Source organism: Chinchilla lanigera, unplaced genomic scaffold (assembly GCF_000276665.1).
Source record: "Chinchilla lanigera isolate Chin_1 unplaced genomic scaffold, ChiLan1.0 scaffold00097, whole genome shotgun sequence".
Classification (NCBI taxonomy): Eukaryota; Metazoa; Chordata; class Mammalia; order Rodentia; family Chinchillidae; genus Chinchilla; species Chinchilla lanigera.
This window is the reverse complement of record NW_004955498.1, coordinates 6,259,816-6,273,344: the sequence shown is the minus strand read 5'-3', so window position 1 is coordinate 6,273,344 and position 13,529 is coordinate 6,259,816. Positions and strand designations below refer to the sequence as shown.

At 54.3% G+C, this 13,529-nt stretch overlaps 1 protein-coding gene across 1 annotated transcript in view; it reads right to left on the bottom strand.

Moving 5' to 3' along the window:
* Positions 1-253: 253 nt before the first annotated feature.
* Positions 254-13,529, bottom strand: part of Mamld1 (mastermind-like domain containing 1) — a gene marked incomplete at its 5' end in the record, with an annotated part of 57,856 nt that continues 44,580 nt past the window's right edge. Inside the window, 2 exon segments of the mRNA XM_013505546.1 lie at positions 254-2,465; positions 3,840-3,924. Coding sequence (XP_013361000.1) covers positions 1,366-2,465; positions 3,840-3,924 — 1,185 coding nt within the window. The 3' untranslated portion in view covers positions 254-1,365.

Sequence of the window (13,529 nt, the reverse complement as noted above, 5' to 3'; positions counted from 1 at the left end):
CCTTAGTGGCGGCCCATTCCCTCTGTAAACTGAGGGCTGCGCTCAAAAATGACACGCTTGTGTGCTCTGGCGGTCAGTTACTCCAGCACATGCCGCCTAGCTTGTCGTCCATCCCCCACCCACCCCGTGGCCGCAGCGTTCCTGGGCCAAGACCTCACACAGCCTTGGGAGGAAGCAGAGACACAAGTAGGCGCAGCTGGCATGGCTTTGTAGGTGCTGAGTGCTCCCTGGAAAAATGAAAACATAGAGGCACTTTTCTCCTGGCTGTTTATTAACAGAACAACGAAAAAAAAAAACGCACTGGCTCGAAACAGATGCCAGATTTCAAATGTTGAGGCAAAATACGAGGTGGCAATTAAAATGTGATTACACAAAGTCTGGACACCGAGAAAAGTTTACAGGACAGTGGGCGTGGGTTCTCTATAACAGACACTTAAATATACATGACAATAATTGCAGATAGAAACCATCAAAGACAAACTCCAAATCAACTGTTAATGTTTATAGACTCCCCCAAACCACAGAGCCTTACATCAAGACTTGCAAGAGACCTGAAAGCAGGACAGCGCACCTTCCCCCTGCCTTGGGCTTGCTCTTCTCTGAGTGACAAAGGGAGGGGACAGCTCACACACACTGCTCAGCTCCCCGCTGTCCCTGCGCCTCTCCCACGTCTAACACGCATCCTCAGCCTCTTGGCGGTGTCTCGGGGTGCACTAACCAGAAGTCGCTACTGCTGCAAATGCTCATTAGGAAAGAGCTCGCTTGCAGAGGCGGCAAAGGTTTGCAAAAGAGCTTAGGAGTCACACCAGGCGATAGGACTTGGAGTGAGAATGGGAATCGATGACCAAGTGGTTTTCCGTTTGGCATGTGTCAGTTTGCACAACACCCGTTGGTCACAGCCACATTTCTCAGGGCATCAAAACCATAGATAGCATCACAACCACAGCGAGACTCAGCCACCTGGCTTCACAAGGTATCACTGGGGTGGACAGCACAACCTGCATATTGGTAACAAAGTAGAATAAACACAAAACAAAGCAGAATAAACACAACTCTACTGAAACAAAAGCCGTCACTTTATTTACAAAGTCACAAAACCAAGTATAAATACTTCTGTCGTTAATGTTTAGGAAAACCATTTACAAAATTTTCAAATATGTACAAGTAGCTTGAAAAATGACCAGCTTTCCATCCATCTTGTCTCAGGTCAGAGGGGAATGGCCAGGGCGACACCGCTCAGATGCTAATGAGGACCAAGCGCGTGTGGATGGCTGGCTGGCTGGGACTGTGTGGGAATTTGCTGAGGCTTCAGGCCTGCCTTAGAGTGCCATCAGCATGGAGCATTCTAGGGTACCTGGCTCTGATTTAAAGCCCCCTGGCACCCTGGGGGAGCTGGCCAGCATTCTGGGCAGCAGCATGCTGTTCCAGAATGTCATCGATCAGCCTCAGGTTGCATACCCAGCCTTCATCCGGGCCCTCATTGGAGCCTTTCAAGAGTGCTTCAATGAAATCCACCTCACTGCAGTCAGGTGGTGAAATCGGACCGTTTAGCGGCTGCTGGGGCAAGAAGTCGCTGGGTGGCAGCTCAGAGGGGGCCCCCGTTCTGCTGGGAGGACCCATGGGTTGGCTGGCAGCCATGGCTGAGGCGGTGGCAGCGGCAGCGGCCGTAGCCACGTAGGTTGGTGGTTCAATGCCATGCATGGGACTCATGGGGGCAAAGCCGGCTGTGCCCTGCTGCAGGGATTCGGTGCTCAGCACAGGCACAGAGCCTCGCAGCGGGCTCTGCCGGAGGCTCTGGCTTCCCAGCAGGCTAAAGCTGGGGTTGGCCGGGGTAGTGCTGCTCCCCTTTTGGCCAGGCCTACCTCCTGGGGTCATGTGCCCAGGGGGTGCAACTGCCTGCTGGGATGGAAACGCCCGGGCCACCAGGGGTGCTTTCATGGGTGCCTTGGCAAACGCAGAGTTGCTATCGAAATGCTGCTGAATGCCGTTATCGACTTGGCTCAGAGATGGTTCCCTTGAAACTGCTGTGGTCACGGCTGCCGCCGCCACCCATGCGGCATTGTTGAACACAGTGGGCATTTTTGGCACACTGGGCTGTCTGAGCCGGTGGGGACTCAGGGGCTGGCTGCCCAGTGGGCTGGGACAGAACCTGGGCAGGAGCACTCCTGGGAGGGTGGCCTTGGCACTCTGTGGGTGCTGGCAGACCGAATCAAGACTGCCCGGGGAGTTCTGGCTGGGGCGAGAGGACGTGGGCAACTGGGAGCCAGTGCTGAATGTTCCCTGCTGCTTCCGTGGAGTTGGCGAGATCATGCCCATGCCCGCGCAGTTCTGGCGCCTGGTGGGTGGGATTGTTCCTGGGTTCAGACTGTTCGGACGGAACCCAGGTCTGGGCGGCATCATGTGCTGGCTGGAGGAGGGGCTTGCCTTGGGCTGGCTACACTTGGAGGTGACTTGTTCTTGGACGGCTACAGGAACAGAGAAGTGGGGATTAGTTTCAAACGCATCCGTGGCTTGGGTTGTGGCCACTGCACAGGAGCTGTGGGTCAAGCATCGACCTCAAGCATCAGCCTCTTGTCACCTCTGTCCCTTGGCTCCCTCTTCAGCACCCCCACCCCCAACTCCCTTCCACTCGCCCGCACCGCAGTTCCACAAGGAAGCCCTCCCAGACCTCCCGGCCTGCGCTTGGCACCCTTCCCTTCTACCTTCTTGGGTACACTGGAGGCTCCGCGAGGGGGGGGCTGTGGCCGCCCTTATACCTGGTCCTGTATGCAGGACCCACACTGAATAGTTTTTGGAGGAAAGGAAGGAAGGAAAGAAAGGAGAGAGCGGATGAAAGATGGGGGAGGGGGCTGGGCTGGGGAAGATGGCTCAGCGGCCCAGACCAGAGAGACACGGCTGGCCTCAGCAAGTGTGGTGAGGAGGAAGGACAGTGTTCAGCTCCCCTCCGTGCTCCGCACAGCCTAGACAGCCTCCGAGCCTGGCAGTGGGGCCCCCATGCTTGTTGTGTTGAACTGCTCTGTGCCTGCAGCCACCCTTGCCTGACCCGCCACTCCAGCCTGGGCACGTGGGGCACAAACCCAGCTGATACCCCGGGGCCCAACAGGATAGGGGTTTGCAGGAGAACAGAGGACCCATGGTATGCGGGTGGCATTGGGCTAAAACCCATCTGAGGGCAAGTGGACAAGTGTGGAGTGCTCCACGGGTGTCCTTGGTCTGCTGCAAGGTCACCGCAGTGGCTTATAAGGAGTGCTTAACTCAGTCCTCCCTCAGTGGTCTGTAAGCTACATGAAGCAGGGATCACATCTGGTTTTTTGCTCACTGCTGTATCCCTGGCCAATAAATGGACACTGCCTGCATAGCTGCCTGTTAAGTTGAGGTCCCTGGGAGCTCTGAGGTGGAGCATCCCCAGGCCTCTGTCCATTCCATTCAGGGCCTGCCACATGGCCTTGACACCCACCGGAAGTGGGTCAGTCCATCTGTGTATGAGGAAGGGCAGGATCAGAACTCAGGGTTGCGGCAGCCCCAGGTCATTCTGATATGCACCCCAGGTCCCTGTCTCTCTCCTATTGGCCTGAAAGGGCCTGGCTTAGTTTAATCAATCTCTTGAACTATAGGACTTTGGAAGCATTAAGTCCAGGCTTCCAACTGGGATCCTGCTTTCAGAGGTGGGTAGGTGAACTCGTTTCAGTGGGAGAGAGCCAACCTTTCAGACCTCGCCTCTGCTTAGTACTTCTGAGACACAGCCAGTAACTGCTCATTCAGAAAGGAATTCGCCCCCGTCCCAGGATGCGTCCCCTTGCTCACCCCTGTGGGATGGAACATTGACCTTAACTGCTTACCTTGAAATTGACTCATCTGCAGGGCCACATACGCACTTTGCTGTTTAGGGGTCATTGCCATAAGACCTGATTTCTGTTTCTCTTGCTAAACAGAAGATGAAAAACACACATTAGGTTGCAGTTGCCAAGAAATATTAGCCTTGGGATCACTGTGCGGGGACCTGGGACTCGGCTTTAGTGTAGCAAAAGCATGAGTGAACACACCAACACACGCTCGCATGCATGCTCCACCCTCCCGAGCAAAATTCCACAGGGAGAAAGAAAAGTAGGGCTCCGCACCTGGGTTAAAAAAACCAATTGCTGTAGCATAGGATGGGACAGAGCTTCATAGCAAGAGCACATAGAGAAAGACTGAGGCGATTTGGATGTCCGTCTGCTCAGGAATGGTCAGCAGTGAGATGTGGTCACCAAAAGAACAGATGTAACATTAGGCTGCATTAATAGAAGCAGAGTATGTAGGAGGGAGGTGACAGTCCTATGCTACTCTGCCTTGGCCAGACCGTGCCCACAGTGCCAACAGGAATCTGGGCATGCCAGTCTCAGGGAGACCCAGACAAACTGTCTGTGTTCAGAGGATGGTATGAAATGGCTGAGTGAGCCGAGCTGGGGGAGCAGAATCCGGGCTTCTTGGTGGGGCTGTCGCGGGGAAGTGACCACGGTTTGTTCTGGGTGGTCCTAGCGTGGACGGCTGCATGATCGCATGGTCAGATGGAAACACTGCCCGACACCCGGAGTAGCCAGACGTCGCTGCCAACTTCCCTTCCTTCTCCTGACTGGTTGGGACGGACAGATGGGAGGGGCTTCCTGTCTCCTGGTGGAAGTTGGCTGGGTGGGCACGGGGAGGAGCTGCGCTGCAGGGCCACAGTCCCTGCACTTAGTCCGGGACCAGCCCCTGGGGTCAAGGGGGAGAACGTAGCCAGGAGAGAATCAGGAGACCCCAAGGTGAGAGAAGGCAGGGCTTATTCCCAGGCCCACAGCTGGTCGTTGACTGGGACCCAGCTCTGACTTTCAGTCGGGGCTCGGCCTCTCTGTCTACCTGCTGCCTTCTCTCTGCCCTTCTGGAGAAGTCTGCCTGCTAGTGTGCCAACCGCCAAGTCAGCTGTCAGGGAGCACACGCCCTCAGCCCTCTTCCTGCCCCCCAAGCCAGAAGACTTGACCCTACAATAGGGGCTGCCTGGGGTGCAGGCAGGCGGCTTCTCTGCCCCCTTGGGGCTGGCGCGGCAGGGCCGGGTGGAGGGCCGGCGCTTGGGAGTGTGCCTGGCCCTCAGGCCTGGCAGCGGTTCCTGGCGCGGTTCCTCCCAAGGCGGGGAGGACAAACACAGGGAACCGGGAAGACTACACCAGACTGTGTTCTGCTTCTGCGTCCCGCCCTTGGGCTGCTTCCTGTCCCCGCTCTTGCTGCTGCCCTCAGACGAGGGGCTGCTGCTGGCTGGCCTGGGGTGTGGGTGCAGGGGCTGTTTCTCAGCTGACCCCCGGGGCTCCTCTCTTCTGGCCATAGCACTCTGAAGCTTGGGAGGACGTGGGGGAGGGGGAGAAAGTTGGAAGGGCGGTATCGGGACTCACTGTCCTGCGCACTTCACACCCACCATTTCCTGTCATCTGGAAATGCCCCCTGGGGCCATGGAGGAGCTGGTGGTCCTATAACTGCTCCAGGCCACATCATCCAGATCTGCCTGAGGCTTGGGGCTGTGTGTGTGACCATTTCACTTCCGTTCCTCCCCTTGACCCTTCTACCAGCCTGAAAACGTTGGATTAGATCCACCATCCCCAGCTCACAGGTTTATGGCATCTGAAGCTCAGAGAGGTTAAATGACTTGCCCAAAGCGACCCGGCTAGGAAGTGGAATGCTGTTGACAGCAGCCCCAGTGCTTCGGCTGGAGAGGCGGGGAGGCGGAGGCCAGAGGGTGTGACCAAAGAAAAGGCAAGGAGGGCAGAGAAGTGCAGAGGGAAGGATGTACAGAGAAAGTCCGCCCAGGGCCAGTGGAAAACAAAAGGAAAAGCCAGCTGGGGCAGGACTCAGAGGGTGGAGCCCGGGTACTGCCTGCCAGATGAAAGAGAGCTCGCACCCAGTCTGGAGCTACGGGGACAAATGGGATGCTACAGAGTCTGCACCTACAGAGGCACAAATTCCAGAGTGTCCAGAGTTGCAGGAAATCTGGCCGGCGGCGACATCATTCCAGAGACTGCCAAGCCCAAACAGTGCCCTGCCCCGCCCATGGTGCTGGTGGCCAGCCCGGTGGACCCTTGTGCCTGCTTGCGGGGACCCCAGCAAGAGGGGTCCTCCACAGGCTCTTTGCCCCGCTGGGGTGCCCAGGGCCCAGCCGGTCCTCTGCTCCCACCCTGGTCCTGCTGTCCTGGGCATTCTCTGCAGGCCTCCCTCAGAGGCCACTTCCTTTGTTTTGCAGACCTAGCGCCCATCCTTTGTTCTGAATCAGTGTGCTCCAAAGATAAGCCCCAAGAAAACAGTTGTTGCCTTTTGACACTGACAATTAGAATCGTTGGAAAATGGAGAAAACAGGAAATGACAAATGGTTTCAGTGACCAGGAGGAAACAGTGGCTGAAAATTGCTGCTTAGTGTCAGGACACTCATTTCTGCCTCTTGTGAAGGGTGGCCCAGGTTGGTGGCTTTTCGTAAGCACTAGAGGAGGTCGTCAAATGACTAGCACCGCAATTGTCATGGTGCCCGCGACACCAACGGGCAGCACTGCCCTGTGGGTCTTGTGTGAGGCCGAGGGTGATTCTTCCAGGGTGGCCACCCTGGCGAGCTCAGGGTTGGGGCCAGCAGGAAGTCTAAGGCCTGGCTCCTCCTCTGTCCCACCCTTTCCCAGCCCCGCTGGGCCAAGGGGCCAAAGTCGCAGACAGGTCCTGGACTGCCATTCATGGAGGTTCGCAGAAGCGCTCTTGGCTTCCTTTGTGCACCAAACAGGAAAGGGGCAAAAGGCCTGGCCCAGACCCTGCTGCCGTCTGCTGGCTCCACAGAGGCCAGGCCAGGTGCCGCATCAGCCTCCGCATTAACCACCCAGCGGTCACGTTCCTGTCCCCCTCCCAGTGCAGTCACCTAGAGGCTTCCCTCTCCCCGCTGCAGAGAAAATAATCTCATTACCAATTCAACCACTTAATCAGACAAAGGGACTCTCCAGCTGGGCGAAGCCAGAAGGCAGGTGATCAGCAGGAATTGGACACATGCCCACAGAACGTTCCTGGGTTTCAGCCCGATTCAGACTGAAGTTACTCACCCCATGGTCCCCTAGAGGAGGGCATTCTGGCTTGGCATGTTGAGGGACGGAGGGAGGCAGGGAGAGAGAGGGGAGAAAGAGGAGCGGGAGGAGGGAGGGGGAGAGGAGGAAGGGGAGGACAGGAGAGGCGGACGAATTCTGCCCTATCAGGGAACTCCCCCCTGCTGTCCTAGCAGACACAGCCCTTTGGGTATCCCTGCACAGAGCCGGCCTGCCATGCAGCAGAAGGCCCTCAGCTCTCTGCCCCAAAGGCTAATGAGCGCTGGTGCTGGTTGCTTATTACTCCACAGGGAAAAGCTCCTTCTCTTGTGGATTTTTGAAAGCCAGAACTGGGAACAACTCATTCACCCTTCTGACTTCCTTTGAAATGACAGGAGGACGGCATAGTGTGTGGGGACTACCATGTCATCAAGATCTGAATTCTGGGGGCTCCTGTACCCATGCGGCTGGAGACATCTGATACCCATAGGGTCTGGCCCGCCAGAGGTGCAATTTACACACCCTTCCAGAAGGCCAGTTTGACAGGGTCTTCAGAAACCATCAGGGGCTTCCATAAAAAATGGTGAGCAGGCTTCAGTTGTTTCCTAGATTCCTTCCATGAATCTAGAAGGCCAGAGCCCAGGACTCATTTTCTCTAGAATGCCTTGGGGGAGGCTGGAACAGAGGGTACATCTCCTCCCTGTGGATTGCTGGGGCCACAATCTAGGATGGGCCACTCAGCACTTGCCCTTGTGCATGGCTTTTGCTCAATGCTTTCCCCTACCCAAAGTGCCACCAGAGGGACCCTGGCCTCAATGACTCTGCAGCCCACACAGTGGGAAGATAGGGCTTACGGGACAGCCAAGCCAGTCCTTCTATCAGTCAGTGGACAAAACACTTATTGTGGGTCTACCATGGGCCAGGCTCTGTCCCTGGCATGGGGCTTCTGCTGCATGCCTGTACTCCTAAGGACCTTCAATAGACAGGGAGACCAGGCCAAGGAGACCATGGTCTAACATAGCACGGCAAGAGGAGCAGATAGTGAGCGGGCAGGCACTGGCAGAACCCAAGGTCAGATATAGGACCCTGAGGGCCAACTGGAACCCCAAGCCATTCTCTACATTAGGCGAAACTGGGCCAGTGTCTCCAACTGTCACTGGGGGCTTCACAAAATAAATGCCATCAAAAGCCAAAGAGTGAGATGGGTGTGGTTGCTAGTGTCACCCTGAATTTGCTGTCTTTCCACTTGACCTATGACTATGTAAACTATTCTCACCCAGACTCCGTCTCGGTGGCTTCAGGGCTGGCCGGTGCCGGCGGGGCTTGGTCTAAGGACTGGGAGTGATCCTTGGGAGAGGGAACAAAGGTTCCTCTTCTTCCCTTGTGGCACCTGCACCCTGCTTCTCTCTGACTCCTAGGCTGCAGTGACAAGGTGACTGCCTGATCTGTCCCTCAGAGGCCCCCAGGACTGGCCAGCTTCCCAAGCTTCTGGAGAAGAAGTCAGGGCTGCCCTCCACTGCTGGATCAGAGAGAGAATGAGGTGGGAAGCAGGACTCCTGTGCAAGCTCGCTGGGGTCCTCCAGTTGGTGGCTTCTGAGGCTAGCCCAGGGCAGGGCGGACCAGGGTGGAGACAGCGACATCCCGAGTGGACACATCTGCTCTGCTAATTCTGTTTCCCTGGCATTTTGGGGCTGGACGGATTCTGCTGGATTCAGCCGGAGAGCAAACAGCCCAGGAGCGCTGAGAGAAATCAATAGCTCTTGAGTGGAAAGCACTGCCTGTTCTTCCAGGCCAGGGCCGGCAGGATGAGGGAAGGGGCGGTATGTACCAAAACAGAATTTCCATTACAGGCCAGCATCCTCGGAGGCTCTTTCGGCTCTGGGGCATCTTCAGATCACTATTGCTCAGAAAATGCTCCCGTCTCCACTTCGCTTTGAGACAGGGCAGACATCCTGTGCACGTTGCTGTTTCATGTGCAACAACAACAACACCGACCCTGCCATCCAAATGAGATTCTCCGCAAATGCTGGTCTCCATCACCTTGTTCTCATCACTGTTGATGTGACTTTCGGGGCCACGGCAGGCCACGCCTGCTGGGCTCTAGAATCTGAAGGCCAATCCCAGCTCACAGCCCTCCTGGACCCTTCTGCCCTCCCCCCTGGACTGGACCGCCACGCCTCCAGTGGGGTGGCCCAGCTTCCCATGTGGAGGGTGCAGGAGTCCTGGGTGGGCACCCATGGCAGATGGCTAGCAGGAAAGGCAGCTCCTGAGCACCCACTAGGTGCCAAACCTGCAGGCAGTGGGTGGGGAGATGCAGAGGTGTGGAAGGATATGCAGGGCCAGAAAGCATTAGCAGTCCCTCCCTGGTGTACAAGGCTCTGCCTTCGGAGCTGTCACCTCCTGTGCTCCTCCCAACAACCCAGTGAGGCAGGCGGGCAGGCTGAGCGGGGGATTGCACCCCAGGTGACAGATGAGGAAAGCGAGGCTCAGGGAGAAGTGACTTACCTGTGGCGTCGCAGTTAGGCAGTAGTGGAGCGGGCACCTGCCTCCAGGCCTTCGGATCCCAGCCGCCCCAGGGCGCTGCCTCTGAGGTGCTGTACGAGGAGGTGACTCTGGCCAGCTCATGAGCAAAGGAGCTGCCGGGCAGGAAGGCCTCACTCCCCAGGGCCTGGCAGGATGGGGGCTGTCGCCCGAGGCTGACCTGGGGGGGCCTGGCTTCCCCAAGCTTGCAGGCTTTGTCTACATGAGTCTACAACAACCGATTGAACAATCCATCAGCTGCTTGGCCACGAAATGGTTCTGACTGATCCTGTCACCGCCCTCACCACCTAGTGGGGTCGTTGGGGTGCTGCGGTTCTATGCACCGACTGGTTTGGGGAAGCGAAACTAAACACCTTTGTGGTCTTAGCTTGTCTCGGGTCACAGACTCCTTAGACAGTCAGTTACAAACTATGGTCTCCCTTCACACAAAGTGCATTTAGAGTGTCTCTCCTTTCCCTGTGCACCACCGCCATTGTATGTGTGAGTTGAGGGGGTTTTCTGGACCACTTTACACCCAGCCATGGACTTCACATGAAGAATTCCCTGCCTTGAGCAATCACTGTCTTGTTGAAAATGGGAGTGAAGCTAAGCTGCATAGCTGGCTCACTGGCCATGACTTTGACCAATCTCGATTCCTTCTCGTTCTACTCCACCCCCACCCCTGCCGAAGAGCGCACAACTCGAAATTGGTGTGTGTGTGTATAAAATGCTGAGGAATCTGCAAAACCAAAGGATGAGTGCAAAACCAGTCAAGTGCACATCGTACAATGGCCAGGCTCCGAAATGCAGCCCTTGCTGCTCTTGACCCTACTGGGCCTCAAGGTTTCAGAACTCCTGTGGGTGCGAGTTCCCTTTCTTTCCATCGTGCTTTAGAAGACAGGGATTTTACCAGCATGGAATAGACTTTCTGCATGACCCAGTTCTTTCAGCTGAGGCAATTAAAATGACCTCATACTTCATGCCATTGTCAGCAAACATTTCAAAACTCAAATGAGCGGCTGCCTTGGCCTTGACACCCTGACGAGCACAAGTGCTTGGCAGCGGGGGTGTCCACGGGGACTGGGAAAAGCCTGCGTGATGAGAGGCTCTTCCTCTTTCTATATGAAGGAGCATCTTCACTCTCATGCTTTCAATACCTGAGCTATGAGTGATCAGCTGTGTCCATCAAACATTGCAGTGGAGAAGCAAATATTCATCTGCTGAAGCTAAGCTAAACAGTGCATTCAACTCACTTCAGTGAAGAAATGTGAAGGATCTACCATGGCCAAGTCTTTCCAATGGGTGATAGTACAGTAGGTGTCTGGATACATTACTTGAAATAATAATAAGATTTCCAGGGTTGAATTTGCTGAGCATTTGCTATGCTCCAGGCACTAACTCAAGTGCTTTGAATATTTGGTCTCATTCAATTCTTATGAACAACTGTCTATGAGGTAGGGGCTATTACAGTCCTTATTTTACAGTTGAGGACACTGAGGCCCAGAGGTGAAGTTGCCCAAAGTCACACAGCTAGTTAGTAGCAGAGCAGGATGCAGACCCAGGTCTGCCTCACTCCCGAACCCCCTTGTAGTTTGCGTGTGTTCAGTCATTAACTTTCCAGATGGAAAACGTGCTGTGAGATGGAGGGACCCATAATTCACCACTGAGAAAAGTCCGGGCCAGGTGTTACTAAGCAGGCTGTAGACAAATTTTTAAGAACAAATCATAAATATTTAAAGTTGGGAAGGAAGAGGACAAGCTAACTGGCTGGAGAGTTTTAAGGAAGATGACACATACCCATCCAGAAAGAAAAAAAGAAACCCAAACAAAACCAACCAACATGAACTCTTCTTGGCAAGCGAACCCAGTGCACTTGTGAAAAAGACATCTTTGCCATTCTGATGGTCCTCGTAGCAACCAGAAAGGGCTCCTTAGTACAGAGCTGAGCTCACTGGCCATCTGTAGCTTCGTTTCATCGAGCTCCTATTTGTCCTTGGAGCAAGGTCATCTCGGTGGAACATGAGCAGAAGCGTGGCTTTCCACAGCTCACTTCTTTATGCCCACAGCTAGCTCTTTGATGATTCTAAACACAGTGTAAAGCCACACTGGAGTTGAAAAAACCCCAGTATGCAAATGTAACTTGGGTTCTGATGACTCGCCTGCTCCATGACGACACATTCTACAAGCAGTGAATGGGGCTTATTTGTAGAGAATGAAACCTTTTCAAGCTTTTGCTTAGGAATCCCTGGTAGCTTCGTGTGACTTGGAAGATATTAGTGATGGGTCAAAAAACAGGACCCTCTCTTGGCATTAGCATACGCTTACAGTGCCTCAGTGGTCCATGAGGCAGAAAAAACTACAGATGGCATATGGAAATGACCGGCGGCGGAAGACCCCCGACAGTGTGGGCAGCCCTGTTTCAGCAGTATCATTACGAGTGGGCCTGGAGCACTTGCCCAAGAGGAGCAGGCGCTGTGCCGACCAACGCCATCCCAGGTTAAAAACCAAAATAGAGAAAGAAAGGGAGGACACCCCGTTTCTTTCCAACACAGAGATGGATTTGCTTTGCGTTTGGAAACCTCTACAGCTGAAAATGCTCCTACCAACATTTCTTCAGGCTACACTTGGCAGGTGTGTGATCAGCAGTTGATTTTCCTAATTGAAAGGCAGCAAACACATGCAAATCAGTTGTAAAAGCTCCCAGCCAGAGTCATGAGGAAATGTCATCTTCTTAGCTGATGGCAGCTAGCTCAAAGTCACAGAATAAGTAAGTGGCAGAGCTGAACCTAGGCCTGACTTTAAAAATGCAGGCTTTTAATCACAAATACTAAGGATACTTCAAGATGAAGGGGTGTTCAAAGCATAACACCTAGGCTTCCACACATGCCCCACCCCATGTCTCCCTCCAGCCTCAGCCTCCTCAGCGTCTCCTCGCTGGGTACAGTAAGCACAGCTCCAAAGGAGCCATCCAACTAACTGTCATGTCCAAGCAACCAAGGAAGGGAGAGGCAGGATTTCCTCTGCAGATTTCTGGATTTAGACAGCAGATCTAATGCACGCACCTAAATTCACTCCCTCCCAAAACCCCATTACAACTACATTAAAAGCTTTTGTTTTGTTTTGTTTTTTAAAGACAAAATCCCACTAGAATAGAGAACATAGGAGAGGAGATAATAGCACCACAATTTATGAATCTAAAAAAGTAGATAGACCTAACTGGGCCTGGTGGAGCACACCTGTAGCCAGAAGGCTGAGGTACTCAGAAGGCTGAGGCAGGAGGATTCCTTGAGCCCAAGAGTTCAAGGCTAGCCTGGGCAACACAATGAGATATGATCTCAGAGAAAGAGAAAGAGAGAGAGAGAGAGAGAGAGAGAGAGAGAGAGAGAGAGAGAGAGAGAGAGAGAGAGAGAAGAGGAAAGGAGAGAGAAGGGAAAAAGTAGGCTAGGATTAGCTAGATACACAGCCCCCAGGAAGCTTTGGTTTTCAGGGCAGCATCTTCATCACACTCAATCGGAGCATCAGATTATCTTTGGAACTTGAGGGTGAGTGCAATGGGGTGATGGTCAGTGTGACAGGGCTTGGCTGAAAGCTGGTTAAGAAGCAGGCAGATCTGTGGATCCTCTCTTTGTTGCCATGTTCTCTCCCTAACTGGGGCAGAGCTCTGCCTTGACCCTTTGCTGGTGAGTCCCATGCCGGGGATATAGCTCAGTGGCACAGTGCCTGCCTGGCAAGTGCAGGGTCACGAGTTTGATCCTTGTACCAAAAAAAAAAAAGAAAAGAAAGACTAGACCCTGGCTAGTCTTGGCTGTGCGCAGTGGTGCACGCCTGTAATTCCAGCACTCGGGAGGCTGAGGCAGGAGGACCTTTATGAGTTTGAGACCAGCGTGGGCTACAAAGTGAGCTCAAGGCCAGCCTGAACTGTATAGTGGAACCCTGTCTCAGAAAGACAAAAAA